This window comes from Gymnoscopelus microlampas (assembly GCF_963454915.1).
Source record: "Gymnoscopelus microlampas genome assembly, chromosome: 7".
Lineage (NCBI taxonomy): Eukaryota > Metazoa > Chordata > Actinopteri > Myctophiformes > Myctophidae > Gymnoscopelus > Gymnoscopelus microlampas.
Genome location: NC_139944.1, coordinates 56,928,086 through 56,946,282, shown reverse-complemented (window position 1 = coordinate 56,946,282; position 18,197 = coordinate 56,928,086). Strand labels below are relative to the sequence as shown.

At 40.8% G+C, this 18,197-nt stretch overlaps 1 protein-coding gene across 1 annotated transcript; it reads right to left on the bottom strand.

Moving 5' to 3' along the window:
- Window positions 1-970: 970 nt before the first annotated feature.
- LOC311048678 (uncharacterized protein) lies at window positions 971-17,438 on the bottom strand (the record flags this gene model as incomplete). Its single annotated transcript, XM_084061940.1, has 8 exons — window positions 971-1,021; window positions 1,526-1,619; window positions 1,798-1,934; window positions 2,097-2,239; window positions 2,506-2,650; window positions 3,046-3,165; window positions 3,746-3,897; window positions 17,408-17,438. The coding sequence occupies 8 exons, from the start codon at window positions 17,436-17,438 to the stop codon at window positions 971-973; spliced, it is 873 nt and encodes a 290-aa protein (XP_083918066.1).
- Between the last annotated feature and the right edge of the window lie 759 nt (window positions 17,439-18,197).

Here is an 18,197-nt window from a genome sequence, read left to right as displayed (position 1 = left end):
ATCATATGAGGAAGATTGACAGCCCTACTGAAGACATTGAATCACTCTATCCTAAATAAAATGGATTGTGCCTTTTACTGTACACCCAGCATGTTGTTGCATATGACAGTGGTTCTCAATTTTTCATGTCAAGGACCCCCCAAATTGACAATTAGCCCACAGGCCCCCATTTGAAAAGATATGCCAGGGACCCCCATAATAAGACTTTTACGGCTCTAGCAGTGATTCTCAACCATTTTAATATCAAGGACCCCCATTTAATGGCATGTCTATCTCTGGGACCCCAATTTATATTGTAAAATCAATGTTAAGACAGTGTAAAAATGGAACCAAATGGACCCCAATCATTTGTACACCATCAATGGCATAGGGCATGCTGTGGAACAATGTTTCACTCACCACACTCCAGAAATGATGTAAAAGACAGTCAGTCCCTCAAAGCAGATGTATTTCTGCCGGTCAAGATGTTTCACACATACAGCCTGCATGCTTTGATGGAGAAAACATAATAATGTTACTAAGACGATATAGGCTACAACAACTCATGCAGTATGAGGAGTGTTACAATTAGAAACTATTACAAAAGCACTATCTACAGGCAGACTAAATGTAAAGGACCCCCCAAAATGATATGAATTTGGTCGCGGACCCCCATCTCAAAATATTTTGTTCCATGGACCCCCAGAAGCAAAGATTTGAGTTATTGTTCGCTTTTAAAGAATATATATTTTCAAAAAATAGCAGATCTACAAGCTCATAGCACGGCACTCGGTGCCGCGCTATGAGCTTGTATATCTGCTATTTTTGAATAGTCAACGTGTAAAATAATGCTTTTTAGCTCAAATGAAAAAGTGACACAGATGCTTCCTCAGGTCTTAGTGGGTTAATGCAAGGCAGTTGAAGAGCCACATACATACATACATACATACAGCCACATATACAATGGCCTCACGACACTGGGTTTCTGTGGTTAGCTGGTTTTCCTCACAGACGGGAGCTCTGTCGCCAGCATTTGGACCACCTGTAACAGTGTAGAAACCACATACACTGCTGCAATACTTTCCAGTAATATGCATTTACTATAAGGATCCATCTTCACAGTTGCTAGACAGTGGACTGGGGGAAACATGACATGTTGCACTGGTTCTTCCTGTGTGTGTGTGTGTGTGTGTGTGTGTGTGTGTGTGTGTGTGTGTGTGTGTGTGTGTGTGTGTGTGTGTGTGTGTGTGTGTGTGTGTGTGTGTGTGTGTGTGTGTGTGTGTGTGTGTGTGTGTGTGAAGATGTGACTTCCCCCTTAAATTCTAGCTACAATCAAAATCACAAACCCGTCAGTGGCTGAACATTTCTGCTCTTTTTTTGTCCGTCTGATGCTTCTTTTTGAAGGGATTTCACTCGCCATGCCAGAAACCCACTCCCATCTACTGGACTGTAATACTGTTCCTAAAACACAAGACGAAAAGAGGGGGGAAAAGTGTCATTTGGTTTTAATGAGCATGTGTGTTAGACTGGTGTTTTATGTACTTACATAGCCCATATTTCCCTGGGGATCGGCCAGGTATGGGAATAAGGCAGTGATGCCCTGTGCATAGTCCTCTTTAACACGCCTTGAAGGACTCGTCCTACAGTACACACACACACACACACACACACACACACACACACACACACACACACACGTATGAGATCCAAACAAAAGTATTGCTGTGCCGCTGCCTTCTGCAAAAAGGAGGATTTTGGCCTGCACCAAGTACAACCAAAATTGCGCATTGGGTGCATAATTTTTAGATGACAACATACCCATGTTCACTTGCCATGTGTGCAACCAATATCTTCACCATGTCGCGTCTTCTGGTATCCGTTAGGCTTTTTGTCCGAGCATACTCGGTAATGATCCTCTCTCCGCCAGGTCTGTCCTTCAGAATTTTTTCAACCATCTAAGTGGAAGTAAATAAAAAGGGAGGGGAAACACAGGGATAGACAGTAATATTTTAAAGCACTGGTTCTACAGGCCACTACATTTGGTGGCCAAGTATATTTAAGGTGACAAAAATGTAAACCATGACCGCCCCCCCCCCCCAAAAAAAAGCAACGCTTACCTGAGCGAGACGAGTCAGGTCAGCTCTGTTTCTTGGAGCAGGACTGATGGTGTCATCCGAGTCCCCGTCATTGTCTGCACCAGAGCTGAGAAAGGAGCTGCTGCTGCTGGCAATGGAATTGCTTGCAGAGGGGCTCACTGAATCTAGCAATAATGTTGACATAACAAGCGTGATTAGCAAGAGAGGAATGTTTGTGGCAAGTGTAATGTAAAAAGCTCACATTAGATACGGAAGGATCCACACACCAACAAAGTTCTTCCTCAGACACTTTCTCTCTTTTACTTACATTGGGCGTATAGAAACAAAGATCATTTCAAAGTACAAAAATATACCTGTGTGACATTTTAGGTTAGCCAGGACTGTATGGATGAGGCTATAAGGCTCCATGTTGATAAGCAACAGAACTCACCTTCAGGATTTGGGTCTTGGGGTGAACAAATCTCCAACACACCAAGGTCTGGTTTCTTTATAAAAAACTGAAACGCCTCCTCGTCAACTTCAGTGTTCAAGTCATCATAGACTTTTAAGTCTGAGGTACTAGGAATTTCAAATTCCTAGTACCTCAAATGAAGACAAAACAAGATTGCACAAGCTTATTGATAAATCTGTTGTGCAATTGATTTAATTTGTATTAATGTGTCATAAAATGGATTAAAATAGCCACAGAAAATTCAATCATATGAGGAAGACTAGGTGAAGAGCAAATGTCAGGACAGATGACGGCATGATCAACTTATGACTTATTGTTTAACCATTCAAAATAGTTCAGTCTAGTGTCCTGGGTCGTGTAGATTACTCGCTTCGGTCTAAAAATCTGTCATGCTAAAAATAACGTTGTCCCAGCTAAAACATGACTTGAAGATCAGTTCTTATCAGCAAGCGACATCAGCCAAAGATAATACATTAGGCATAATAACACTTGTGCCTGCACCTATGAAAATGTACCAACCTTGTACTGCAGTCGATGCCTCCTTCCCTTCAGATGCATCTCCTTCGCGTTGGGATGGTTGAAACTGCATTCACACAGCTTGCAGTGGAAGCGGATGACTTTGCCTTCATCGTTGCGGACCTAAGGAGATGGGTAACACAAAATGTTCAATTCCCTCTATAGCAGTGGTTTTTAACTTGAACTCTTATAGGATCCAACAGCATGGCTCCAATGTGGAATTAATTCTGTGTAGCGTGCATGCAAAGTTTAGCACTGATCGGTCCTGTGGTTTGTGACACACAGACCCTCTCATAGACAGGTAGGGTGTTGCCGAGCAACGCCGTAAAAATACAATTGTACGGCAGACTCAGAGCCAGTCTTCATTTTAACTCTTTTATACTTGTGTTTGATGGAGTGCAATATAGAACGATTACATCCCCACATCCACAGCACTGGCCTTCCCCTCTGGTTCATGGCCAGTGGGGTTTGTTAAACAAAAAACAGCTGTCTCCCTATTTGGGCTGCTGCAGGTGTGCACACTTTTTTGCCTTACTAAAAAAAAGGACAATTTAACAATATAATCTATACTCACAAAAATAACTGATCTACAAGCTAACAATGTGTCGTGATGCGACGTGTTAGCATGTAGATCAGTTATTTTTGGCAAGCAACACCCAAGTGAACTGTCAGAATACCTCTTCAACGTAGTCGTGTCCAACACGTCGTTCTGCAGTGCAGCTAGCGCCGCCGCAGACAGCCAATCAGAGATATCATTCTTGGTCTCTGGGGCAGCCATGGAGGGTGGCGTTGGCTTGGATATCTCCGCCGCCTTCATCTCATCCGCTTTCGCCGTGGTCTGCAGTTTGTTTCCTCCTGCAAGGGGCGAAGGGGGAGGTAGGGTTCTTTAGTCTCAGACCATTGCTATTGGGCACAAACCCTCTTCCAATATTTCATAAATTGCCTATTTAGTGGCGAAAATAGGCGATGCAAGGTGTTGTGAGTTTGCAGATGGCATTGGATTTAGTGAACAGCCAACAAATACGATAAAACCCGAAATTGTGTCTACTAATGACTTCATCCTTACTGCTCCAAAAGACCACAGCTAGAGAAGTTATTATTTGTAGCAGGGCCTTATTTTTCAATCAAAAGTTACCGTAAACTTACCATAGACATTAGTGAACACCCAACCTCTAATCGTATACAGATAAGAATTTGCAAATCAAAATTTTGATCATGCAAAAACAAACAAAACATCACTATTAACACACAATCCCATTCAAAGATTCTTAGTATTGGTTTACTTAAAACTGTGACATTCCATTTTACATTTTACTGAGGAGTCACTAGTCCACAGATGCTTTGACTAATGTACAATATACAAATGCAATAAATCACAATAATAAAAAAAAAAGGAAAACAATGACCGTTTCCATTTGCAAGGGCCAGGAGTGAACTATTGGCCATTTGACTGCATGGTTAAACTAGGTTATACACTTGTTATTCTACAAGGCACAGAACTTCAAGAAATGTTAGGTTTGGAAACACACGCCTGGTCGCCGTCCATCACTACACAAGGTGGCAGAGACTTATCCAGACATTGGCATGTAGCCTTTGAGTGCAAAGCACGCTCTGTGAAACCAGCTTCACTCTTTATTAGTGATGAGTGTTTGAACCACTTTCAACCTGGTGTCCCTATTTTGGGCACGTCATTATAGGTGCAAATTGTCAAAAAAAAATGTTTTATCATTTTTAAAGTGAAAATGGAAGTCGTTTTCTTTATTCATTGTGTGAAGTACATATAGGGGTTCAATGACTTAAACCCTATATACTTAGATGGGTGCGCAAGGGGGTCTGTAATTGGCCCCGTCCTTTTCTATCACTCATCAATCTCTGCCGATCTACAAGCTCACACAATGCCTCGTGACGTGTAGTGAGACGATTTTTGTTTTCACTGAATGTTTGCCTATTACGACAAGCCCCGAATAGGGACGCTAGGATTCATGTGGTTGAATTGGTTAACCCATTGAGACCTGGAACTGTGTCATTTTTAGATTTGAGCTAAAAAGCATTATTTTACACTTTGGGCTATTCAAAAATAGCAGATATACAAGCTCATAGCGCGGCACCGAGTGCCGCGCTATGAGCTTGTAGATCTGCTATTTTTGAAAAATCGTGAAAATGTGTGCAAATCTTTGAATACATATATTTTTAAAGCTAACATTTTTAACTCAAATCGTTGCTTCTGGGGGGTCCCTGGAACAAAATATTTTGATGGGGGTCCGCGGCCTTTTCCAATACTTTTACTTCTACTCCACTACATCTCAGAGGCAAATATTGTACTTTTACTCCACTACAATTATTTGAAAACTTTAGTTACTAGTTACTTTTAAGATATAAATTATTACATTATAAAACATACCTTAACCACTTTAGCCTTATTTTATACATAGTCTATTTGAAAATAGCCGATCTACAAGCTCGCAGCGCGAGGCGTTGTGAGCTTGTAGATCTGCTATTGACATGGCAGTTGCCAGGTTCAGCGAGAGAAACAAGCAACCAGGTTAATTTAAACAACCCCAAAGCCCCGTCCTCTAACATTAGTCAACCCAGTACAATGCTCGGTGCAGATAAACACTTGTTGAACCAAACAGTGCGTCAAATGAATGTCTATTTACTGCTAGTAAAACAGTCACATTACAACAGCATCTCCTTCTAGAGTTAAACTCATGTTACTCTATACTGAGTCAAAGCCACGTTGTTTGCCATTGTCTCAGTAAAGTCCACCAACATATACAATATAATTGTTCTGTCTCCTGTACTGTCTACTGGTCTTGTATGGTATTAATACAACCGTTTTTGTATGGATAGTTATTATGTCACCACTTTTAACAGCCTGCTCAGGGACTACAGATGAAAGCTAGCTTCTGGCTAACTCTGGTTCATTACACGGATGTGAAAACCAACATGTTGATTAATGTGCACTGTGTCCCTGGTAAATACATAAACATGATAGCGATACTGTTGATAATGTAATCATTTACGTCACTGCCATGCGGAAGTTGTAAGCATACTTTTATAGCCGTTAGCACTGGTTAGCCTAGCTGACTAGTCCCTTTTGTTTTTAACCCAGTTTCAGAGCAATCGTTGCTGCTTAAAGTTAGTTTTAGCAGATCTACAAGCTCAATTTTTAACAGACAAGATATAACAAATGCAATGTTGATTAAAAGCTGCCATTCTGCGTTGTATAATGAATTGTTATGGACAGGTCGATTGTGACATAAGTTTATAAACAAACCAACAGAGTCCTGGGGCCTGAAACAAACGTAACGTGGCGTTTGCACTTAATTAATTTAAGGCCCGTACATGTACATAAACGTTCAAATTTCAAATATAAAGTTCTCACCTCACGGCCGCGGATGTGACAATTCTGTTCGAGCCCTCAGAAGTAACTGTATCTTCAGTATTGTTCAATAAAAAGCATTTTAATCCGATCGGTGGCCATTTTCTCAGCATGTCCGCAATGCTTTCAACTGCATTACCCATCGGTTGGTAGGTGTACTGCACTCTGATAGAGTGTGCCAGCTATGAGCAAATGGCCACCGATCGGATTAAGATGCGTTTTTATTGAACAATACGGAAGATACGGCTACTTCTGAGGGCCCGTACATAATTATAACATCCGTGGCCATGGATTAAAAACTGTGTTTGAAATCTGAACGTTCATGTAGTCCAAAAAAGGCGGGAAAAAATAAAAATAAAGTAATAAAGGCGGGAAAAAAATATATATCAAGTAATATTACTCACCTCAGACAAAATACGACGAAATTAAAGTAGATCCGTGATATATGAACCGAAATCAAGTAGAACAGTTTCCAATAGTTAGTAATCTATCATCGACCGGAGAGACCTAGTATCGAGCGACCTAGCATCCGCTGGAAACCTTGAGAAATGAGCCGAGCTTTGCAAGAGCGGCGTAGTTAAAGAGAGGGACAACACAGCAAGGGCTGTGATTGGTCTGACAAGCAGACATGCGTACATGCAAGAGGGCATCCCCGGGAATGCCCTCTCGCGTAACCCAAACAGCTCTATGACGTGCACACACAAACACGACACGAACACGACACAAGCCCCGCCCCCCCCCCCCCCCCCCCCACACACACACACACACACACACTATTACAAGCACGCACATGCGCACGAACCAAAAATAGATACATTTGTTTTCAATGCAAACGTCATTTCACTAATTTAAAAGTTAACGAGAAGAAGTTAGCGAAATATATAACAGCAATAATAATAATAATAATAATAATAGACATACATTGTAATATTTATTTAACAATGAATATCAATACTGCAATTGTAGAAACACTCTGTTACAAGTACAAGTCTGGTAATGAAAATGTACTTGAGTAAAAGTACAAAAGTATCGGCATCAAAATATACTTAAAGTGTGGTAGATTGTTGATAGTATTACATTCTTCTCAGTTAGTAAAGTATGTTTACTAATGGCAGTGGATATGAATGAATATATTAGAATAGCTTGAATGCACAACATGGTACGTATGTCTATACATATGAAACACAATGTTATACATTATACCAGGGATCTTCAACAGGGGGTCCTCAGAGTTACTACAGGGGTCCGCCAAATCTTTGTGTGATATGATTTTTCTTTTTTTATATTAACCACTTGAACCCTAGCATCCCTTTTCTGAGGAGAACTTTAGCCAAAAATAGCAGATCTACAAGAGCTTGTAGATCGGCTATTTTTGGCAAAGAGTTATAGGTGTAGAGGGAGAAAAGAGCAGCAAAAGTATATCTGAAACACCATTCTATACAATATAGAGGGGGTCCCTGCTTCATCTCTCTCTCTCAGCTAGGGGGTCCTTGGCCTGAAAACGTTGAAGACCCCTGCATTATACAATATATGCTGTACCACCCCCCAACGGGGGTCCCTGGCCTGAAAACGTTTAAGACCCCTATGACTGCCACATTTCTGTGCCCTTGTATTAGGTGTTACAGTGAATAATAAATCTACAGAATGAATATATGCTTCCAAAAAAGATGCACACCTTAAAGGATTTGTCTCTCAATGATCAAGTTATTTGAAACCTGTCCGCCATCTTATCATATAATGTAATCATCCAACTATATTACATCTATGGTCTTGTATAAGATCATCGTGAACATTCCTCAAAGCCCCTTTGTTTAACTCATCACCCTATATCGGTTACATTCATCAAACAGGTGGTATACCTAGTTTGTGTAATCTGAATCAGAACAGAAAGTCAAGACTAGTGTATAAATTATGTTAACACATTGTTAGCACACAATCACACACAAACCTGAAAATAAGTATATTTAAAACCAAATCTTATCAGATGGGGGTCTGTGGACAAATACATGTTAATCTGCGGGTCCTTTTGTCGAAGCAGAAGCAGTACTCCCTGTCATCGTCGAGAAGGTGAAGGTGGCAAACGAAGAAGACTACGTCCTCACACTATGGGAAATGTAATCACTGAGTCTGAAGGGACAGCAGTTAAATAAATAATCTTTATTTATATTTCTAATTAAAGTTACAATTGTGTCCTTTCACCAGACTCCCATGAACTACCAAAACACAAAGTACAAAGTAACCAATAACGAAAATCATACCAAACATTAAAAACACTTACAATCAGCCCATCGTAACTGAAATAAAGAAAGTACAAATAGTCAAGGGAACCGATAAACGCTTGTGCTCTGCTGGGGTGCTGGGGGGAATAGCCGAGAGCTGGCTACAGCACCTCTTTATAGTGTCAGGCTCTAATCACACATGAGCTGAGAAGGGGAGTGACAGGTGTCTAGCCAAGACCAGGTCAGCATAGACACTAGGACAAATAATCATTAGTGAACACATAAGCATAGAAAGACTGTAGACTGAGGTGTTAATATTTGGAATTAACATATGCTTTATCGAGAGTGAGAGCTACTGTGATACTTCTTAGCTGTTGAATTTGAATCACTCTGCTGGGACGTGCATGACAGATTTCAGTGAAGGCCTCACCCAAGTAATGCCATTTTTTTAACTTTAGTAACTTTAACCTGGTTACTGTACTTAGGAACTATAATGTATAACAGAGAACAGGAAAACAGTTACTTTAATGCGTTAGTTTAATCCCACGTTTCTCACAGCAGCATAAAGTCTGTCAAGTGCATAAGTCTCACTTTGGTCTGTCGCTAGACAACATGATTCACTGCAGTGTAGACTACATGTTGTCTTAGCTTGGCTTACTTAACTATTGTTTGTTTTACAGGTCAATCCTCATGTCATTTGTGCTCATATATGCATTGCTGAATGTTGTAATTAAAATGATCTGAAATTAGTGTCATTAGTAAATGAGCACCTTCTTAAATGTGCTATCTTGACTCTGCATTATTCTCAATGTAGGGTCCAGCTACTGGAAGCAAAAATGCCAGGAAGGTGCTGGCTGTGGGTGAAACGGCCTTCAGGTAGTGGTGCGAAAGACAGAGTCGGGTATTGTAAAACAAAATATCTTTTTTTTTTTAAATTAACAGTTGCTTTATCGAGAGTGAGAGCTACTGTTGAGTGAGTTTTTAGCTGTTGAACCAACGCCCATCCTGCTACACAAACATATTTATATCAATTCATTTAAGCCTAGAATCAAGCCATCCAGGGTCCTGGTGAATCATGACCGTAAAACTCTTTTTTTTCCCCTGTGATTTGTATTTATTTTATATTTAATTATATGATATACTATATTTAATAAATACCCTTTGTTTTGCCATTTTCAAAAAAGTTTTTTCACAGAATTAAACGTTTTATGGTCATGATTCACCAGGACCCTGGATGACTTGATTCTAGACTATTTTGAAGTGGAACCAGAAAATGGCCGCCACTGCTATCACCTGTTTCTTGGCTGTGTGTTTTCCACTTCCTGTCGGATTTCATTGGATAGCATTAGTCATCTCACCGGTTTCATTGGATAGCATTGGATCAAAAGAAAGGAAGTGGAACACCGTGAAAAGCCTAGGAAACAGGTGGATAGGTGAATGGATAGAGTGACTGTCTGGTGAGCAGAAGGTCACAGGTTCAAGTCCAGACTCCAACAGTGTGTCTGAGTGTTCTTAAGCAAGACACTAAACTCCACCCTGCCCCCCCCCCCCCCCCCCCCCCCCACAAGATCAAATAGGTCTATTTGTGGATTGGCTTTTCTCGCTATTTTATTAAATGTGTTTTTAATAATAAAAAAGGAATGGTTTTTGGACACAATATTTTGTATATATATATATTAGTGAATGAAATGTATAATAATCTATTAATAGGCAACATCAAATACATCTTCAAAAATGAGAGCGAGCGACACTTTATTAGCACAACAGTCTTTTATTGATATCCTGATAGGACAGTGATTGATTGATTGATTGATGTACTTTATTTAGTAAGACATGAGAACAGTACATGACAGTACATAACAGTACAAATTCACAATACAAGGTCTACTAAACTGGAAAGCTCATTAAGCACTGAGCTTGTTTAAGATGAGATCCCCATGCACACAAATCATGATGACATATAAGAGACAGACAGATATACACACTACTATACAGAATGTCATACAATCAGTTTACAGGTTACTGGTATGAAAAGTGAAAAATATGTACAAAAGAAGAAAGAGAGAGGGGGGGGGGGGGGTAGGTTAGGTTAGGACTTGGACAGGGGCCATTTTTGAATTGCAGCCTCCTGAAGGTGTATCTTTAGGGCAGTTTTGAAAGTGAGTAGGGTTTTACACTCCTTTACTCCTTTTGGTAGGGCATTCCACATTTTTGATGAATAGCATGAGAACGAGTTCATTCCCTTTGTTGAGACAAATCTGGGTTGAACATGATTTGTGGAGCTGCCTCTGGTGTTGTGATCATGGACTTCATTAACATTTTGGAAGTATTTTGACAAATACAGGGGGATCCCAATGTTGTGGTGTATCTTGAAGACCAGGCCCATAGCAAGTTGCTGTACTCTGTCCTCAACCCATCCAATCCTAGCAAAATGAGCATGGGTTAGATGGGTTTTGTGATTGAGACCAAGAAGTAGCCTTACTAGTTTGTTTTGGGATGTTTGGAGTCTTGTTTTTAAGGCATTGGAGGTGTTGTGATACCATGAAGTGCATGCATAATCATAATGACCTTGTATGAGGGCCCCTGCAAGAATCTTCAGAGTATTCTTACTGACTAGACGATCAATCCTCCACAAATAGCGTGTTGTTTGGTTGACCTTTTTGATCGTTCTTTCTGCGTTTTTTGTTACCTGAGAGGTTTGCCTCCAAGATGGAACCCAGGTAGGTAATTTCCTCCTTTCTTGTGATAACATCATCACCCACTTTGATCGTGAAACTTTCAGCCTTGCTAAGGTTAGGGTTGGACCCAAAGAGGATGGATACAGTTTTACCCTGGTGTAATGAGAGTTTGTTGTCGGAGAGCCAGATGCAGATCTTGTTGATTTCAGTGCTGAGAGTTATCTCAACCTGCAGCCTGTCCCTGTCCGAGACCAGCAGAGCCGAGTCATCTGCGAACAGGAACAGTTTGCAGTCGCAAGATTAAAAGCCACAAGGAGATTCCTCTAGATAATAAGAATAAGAATAACTTGTAACAGAGTATTTCACTACACAATACAATTCACTGCGGTATTGATACTTTTACTTGAGTAAAAAACAGTGAGTACTTCTTCCATCAGTGTATTAAAGGACATAACTGCTGTGTATTTTAATGCAGTTCACAGGTGCAGACCTCCATAATGTCCAGCAGATGGCAGTGCAAGACCACAAACCAGATGTATTAAGCAGAATATATTTTCAATAGATCAATAAAGAGATTGATTGATTCTTTCACAGTCGATACAAAACAAAGACACAATGAATCATACATTATTATAACTAAACACACTGACATCATTATAACTAAACACACTTAGTGACATCATTATAACTAAACACACTTAGTGACATCATTATAACTAAACACATTGACATCATTATAACTAAACACACTTAGTGACATCATTATAACTAAACACATTGACATTCATTATAACTAAACACACTGACATTATTATAACTAAACACACTTAGTGACAACATTATAACTAAACACACTGACATTATTATAACTAAACACACTTAGTGACATCATTATAACTAAACACACTTAGTGACATCATTATAACTAAACACATTGACAGGAGAGATAACAGGCAAATTATGATCAAAATAACAATTCTTCTACATTCTCCAAATGTGTACTGCTTTTAATGAAGTAATGCAGATGTTTAACAATAATTTAACTCTTGAGAGTGTAAAATAAAACCAAATGAACCCTTATATCTTTAACTATTGAGAACGTAAAATGAAACCAAATGGACCCTTATATAGATCTTTAACTACTGAGAACGTAAAATTTTTACGTTCTCAATAGTTATCCAGTAGATCCACTGGTTGAGAACCACTGGTTTAAGAGGTTAAGCTTTTGATGCAGCTGTTCACCGTCGCTTCATCAGTGGGATTAAAATACCTGGTCAAATGGCGCCATCGAGTGGCCAACCTAGGCCGTATAAAGTGGTTAAAACCTTTAAAAAAAACAAGGCACGTCAACAACTGAGTGCTGCGCTATGAGCTTGTAGATCTGCTATTTTTTTAAACCGTGAAAAGCTGAGCAAATCTTTGAAATTATATATATATATATATATATATTTAAAAAAAATAAAGCTGGAGCCCACATAAAGATTTGAGTTACAAATGTTCACTTTAAAAAATATATACATTCAAAGATTTGCACACATTTTCATGATTTTTCAAAAAATGACGGATCTACAAGCTCATAGCGTGACACTCAGAGTGGGTGCGTTTACACGCACAATATTTATTCATTCAGAATGAACTCATTCCGAATAGAAATGTATACCCAACTGTTTACATGGCACCTGAATAAAAGTATTCCTGTTCCTCAATCGTTTACATGAGCAAAGCATTCATTCAGGAATAGAACTCTGGTCATGCGCAGAGTGCTTCGGGCCAGGTTGGGGGGCGGGGGACGTCACCGCGCTAGCCAATGACACATGCGCAAAAGAACAAATGTATACCAGTCTGATACCAGTGCGTTCACATGGGCAACGTAGCCCGATTCTATAGGTATATACCAGCCCTTCAAACCCGAATGAAATGTCATTGGGATCAGACCGGTATGGCCATACCGATGCGTTTACATGAGCATTTCTATTCTGAATGAGCATTCATTCCGAATTGAAGTGGAATAAACCTGTCCATGTAAACGTAGCCAGTGTCGTGCTATGAGCTGATATCTTTGAATAGCCAAAGTATAAGATAATGGTTACAGCTAAAATGACACAGATGTGTTCCTGGTCTTAACTTAAGATGCTCTCTACATGTTCAAAAGGTCATGGGTTCAATCTCACAAACAGCAGATCTACATTTTGAACATTCATGGTTTGTGTTTTCTGAATTATGTTTGAAAGTTTTAAACACAAATCTTTCGTTGGGGCCCCTCCTGGCACAACATCTATTCAGACGGGGGGTCCAAATGCATATGAATGTAGGGGGTCCTTGACGTGAAAATGTCTGATTTATACTTTGTCTAACAATGGTGTGTCGCTTGTCAAAAATAGCAGATCTACAAGCTCACACAAAGCGCCACTAGCCCACGGCTTCAAGTGGGTGACGATGTCATCACACGATAAGAGGAAATAACCTACAGAAGAGACAAATCTTTCCAGTGATAACATGGTAACAAGAGTCATCAAAAAAGTCAACCAAAGAACACGTTTTTGGGGCGGTGTAGCCGCCCCCTATAAGTGAGTTTTGGACACCGACCAAAACATTTGTGTACACCCTAACCCTTCCATTGTTAATGCAAATCGATACTTTTTTCATATCAGCCAATCACATTACAGCTAGTGTCATCACCACTAACTGTAATGTGATTGGCTGACTTTGCAAATTCAGGACTGTGATTGGCTAGCGAAACACATGACACATGTGCAGCCCTATGAATAGCAGTATGGAAAAAGTGAGTCATGTTGTGATGACCACACACCGCCCACTTCACACTGGGTGTGATTTTTTTGTATAGGATCTCCTTTCTGGTCAGTAAGAATACTTTGAGGACTCTAGACTCATCCAAGGTTACTTCGACTATGCATGCTCCTCATGGTACCACAACACCACTAAAGGCCTTAAAAACAAGCCTCCAGACCAGGGACGTGCACAGATAGACTCTAGGTGGTGCTAGAGCACCTGCCCTTTGCCCTCTTGACCAGAAGTGCCCTTTTGAAAAAAAGTTTACAGCAGGGGTCTTCAACAGGGGGTCCGGGACCCCTAGGGGGTCCTCAGAGTTACTACAGGGGGTCCGCCAAATCTTTATGTGATATGATTTTTCTTTTTACCATAACCACTCGAAACCTAGCATCCCTTTTCTGAGGAGAACTTTAGCCAAAAATAGCCGATACTTTTGGCAAAGAGGTATAGGTGTAGAGGGAAAAAAGAGCAGACCAAGTAAACAAAAAAAAAAGTATAATTTACTTGAGCACCTGGCCCTCAAAATGTCTGTACACGCCACTGCTCCAGACATCCCAAAACAAACTAGTAAGGCTACTCCTTGGCCTTATACATCTACGACTCATCTAACCCCTGCTCATTTCTCTAGGGTCAGATGGCTCAGGGTTGAGGACAGAGTACAGCCACTTGCAATGGGCCTGGTCTACCACCGGCTTCGAATGCTATCAATGCATTGAATGGGAGATTATCACATTTTATCAGACCATTGAATGGGCGAAGTAGGCGAGCTACTGTCTACCCCGCGATTTGTCAGACCATTCATTGGGCGTAATCAGGAGCTACTGACCTACCGACGGAGGCGGAGCAGTCCCCACAACAATATTTACGATTCTGTGCGTATCGGTACATAACTCGAACGGCGCTGAGTAGGCTCAGGCGAGCGTCGCACCGCTCCGGACGGCAACTCAGTCGCCTTAGCTCCTTCGGTGGCCCGTCGCGGGGCTCCAGCTCGCCTGAGACTGCGCGCCTCCGTCATGGTCCGAAACCAAAACAACCAAAACCAAAACCGAAACTGAAGTATTTAAGTCATCTCCGTCGGTAGGTCAGTAGCTCCTGATTACGCCCAATGAATGGTCTGATAAATCGCGGGGTAGACAGTAGATCGCCTACTTCGCCCATTCAATGGTCTGATAGAACGTGATAATCTCCCATTCTATGCATTGATAGCATCCGAATCAGGTGGGTCTACAAGATACACTACACCACAAAGACACCCATGTACCTGTCACTCCACTGATCACGTTCAACCCAGATTTGGCACTAACAAGGGATCTCTGCTTTGCCACAAAAATGTGGAATGCCCTACCAAAAGTCGTGAAGGAGTGTGAAACATTATACTCCTTCCAAACTTACATGGCCCATGTAAGAGTCAAAGCCTATAATAATAATAACACAGAGTATTTCTACACAGCAGTATTTGTACTTTTACCTGAGTAAAAAAAACTGTGAGTACTTCAATTCAATCTTTATTTCAGACCTAGGAAGATCCATAACACAATAATACAACACCACACAATAAAAACAGAAAATAAAAATAATGCAAATATCCCACATTGTTCAGTTTCTGACGTACAGACATGTGCGCCAATGGTTCCAAAGTCTAGAGGTGAACCTGACAGAACTGCGTGTTGGGTCCGTTATTACAGTGATTATGTCATTTACTGACTCAGATGCTCTACACATAAACCTATACATAAGGTTACGTAGCACAGCAGAGCAGGTGGGTACCCCAACACTAACAAACATCTGGCTTGCACTGGAGCTTCTTGGAGCTCTCAGCAGCAGCCTCATGCAGTCATTATAGGCCACTGTAAGGCGTCTGATGCTGCCTTGCCTGTAGCGACTCCAAAGGTGGGCAGTATACAGTGGTGTACAAAAGGATCTAAACAGAGAGATCTTCACAGGTACTGAGCACATGCTAAATTTGCGACACAGCATGTTTGCTTGGGCATACAGCTTACGCCGCTGCCTATAGATGTCCTTGTCATCTGATAGGTCATTGGAGATAATATGTCCCAAATAAGTAATCTCACTGCACACACAAAGGGCAGTGCCAGCCAGATAGAAGTCAGGAAAGGTAGATTGTCTGTCTTCCGTACTTCGGACAATCAGGACCTTACTCTTTTTAGCGTTGTATTTTATATTAAAATCAAAGCCATACTGTGAGCATATCCTCAGTAGCTGTTGTAGCCCAGCACTATATGGACTAAAGATGACCAAATCATCCGCATACATCAGGTGATTAATTAACGAGTCACCAACTCTACACCCTGTCCCACATGCATTTAACATCAATGATAAATCATTCATATAAACATTAAAAAGGAAAGGAGAAATAATTCCACCTTGACGGACACCATTGGTCACATGAAAAGGAGCAGATATTGAGTTCCCCCATTTTACTCTCAGTGGCCACTGTTACATGGACAGTTGTATTCGGAATGAATACACTTCTATTCGGAATGAATGAATGAATGGATGAATTCATTCCGAATAGATTTGCTCATGTAAACACCCCAATTGGAATAGAATATTCCATTCCAGTCTGACCCGAATGCATTTTCATTCGGAATAGGAGGGGTGGTATAGACCGTTTGAATCGGGTTAAATCAATCGGAATTGACCATGTAAACACTTTATTCCAAACGCTCCTGTCTGTTTGGAATACATGCATTCCTTTGCGCATGTCCGTGCTTAGTAGGGCTGTCAGAATTGTCCAAAAATGACCTATCAAATCTCTAATTCGGCCACGGTTGGTGCTGAGAAGCGCTCGCTCCTGCGGGATAAAATTAATGATTCTAATAGCGTCATTTAATAAGCCTGTAATGGTTAAGCCCAGACTTGTCCAGGAGAACGGACGCTCCGAGGATTGCTGGCCTAGGCTATGGATCTTTTTCTAAACAGGTATTTTAGTCCTCAGTTTTTAAAAAGAATCCCTGGCCACATGACAAAGATTTTTTTTTTAAATCCCTGTCCACACGTAAACGCAGAAACGCATTGATCAGCATGCAAGTTTCAATTTTAAATCAGATTTTATTTTTATTTATTTTATATATGAGGGGCCAAATACATATACATTTTAATCGCATGTTAAGGCCCAATACTGCAATAGCTGCATTATTTTAATAGCATACGTGAACAAAAATAAATGAAAACAACATTATTAGGGCGCAACTGCAGCGAAAACAGATGAGTCTTCATCAATTCATTACATGGGCAGCCGGAACGGTCGTCCCAAAACACCCTGCCCCACGCACCTTTTGAGCGGGCCATCCACGGCTGCTCCATGGTGGCTGGATTTTGACCCGGGGCGATTGTGTTTTAGGGCGACAGACCCGTTATATTATACCTCTATGGACAAACCCCGTGTGCGCACCGCGCAGAAAGAGGGTTTTCGTCACAGTGAATGAGTTACAGCATGTTTCAAAGCTTTTTCAAAATAATACAAGAAAACGTGACACTCGGCATAATGAGTAGCTTATACTTTCTACTTAAGTATATTTTGATGCCAATACTTTTGTACTTTTGCCATAAATGAGCGTGCCTTGTTTCATAGACTGTAGTGTTACTCTGTCTGTCTGTCTGTCTGTCTGTGTCTCTCTCTCTCTCTCTCTCTCTCTCTCTCTCTCTCTCTCTCTCTCTCTCTCTCTCTCTCTCTCTCTCTCTCTCTCTCTCTCTCTCTCTCTCTCTCTCTCTCTCTCTCTCTCTCTCTCTCTCTCTCTCTCTCTCTCTCTCTCTCTCTCTCTCTCTCTCTCTCTCTCTCTCTCTCTCTCTCTCTCTCTCTCTCTCTCTCTCTCTCTCTCTCTCTCTCTCTCCATTTAATTTAATATTATAATGACCATGAGCGGTCCGGTGTTTAAGTATTATTATTTATTATTATAATGACCATGTGCGAATGCGCGATGACATCATCGTACGGTACCTACATGAGAAATGTGACAAATACTATAGGCTAGCCTACGTTTTACCGTGTCTGGTACCAATACAAAAAAAGAAACTGGTCTGAACTTGTAGATCTGCTACTTTTGCATTAAAACGGCGATGACA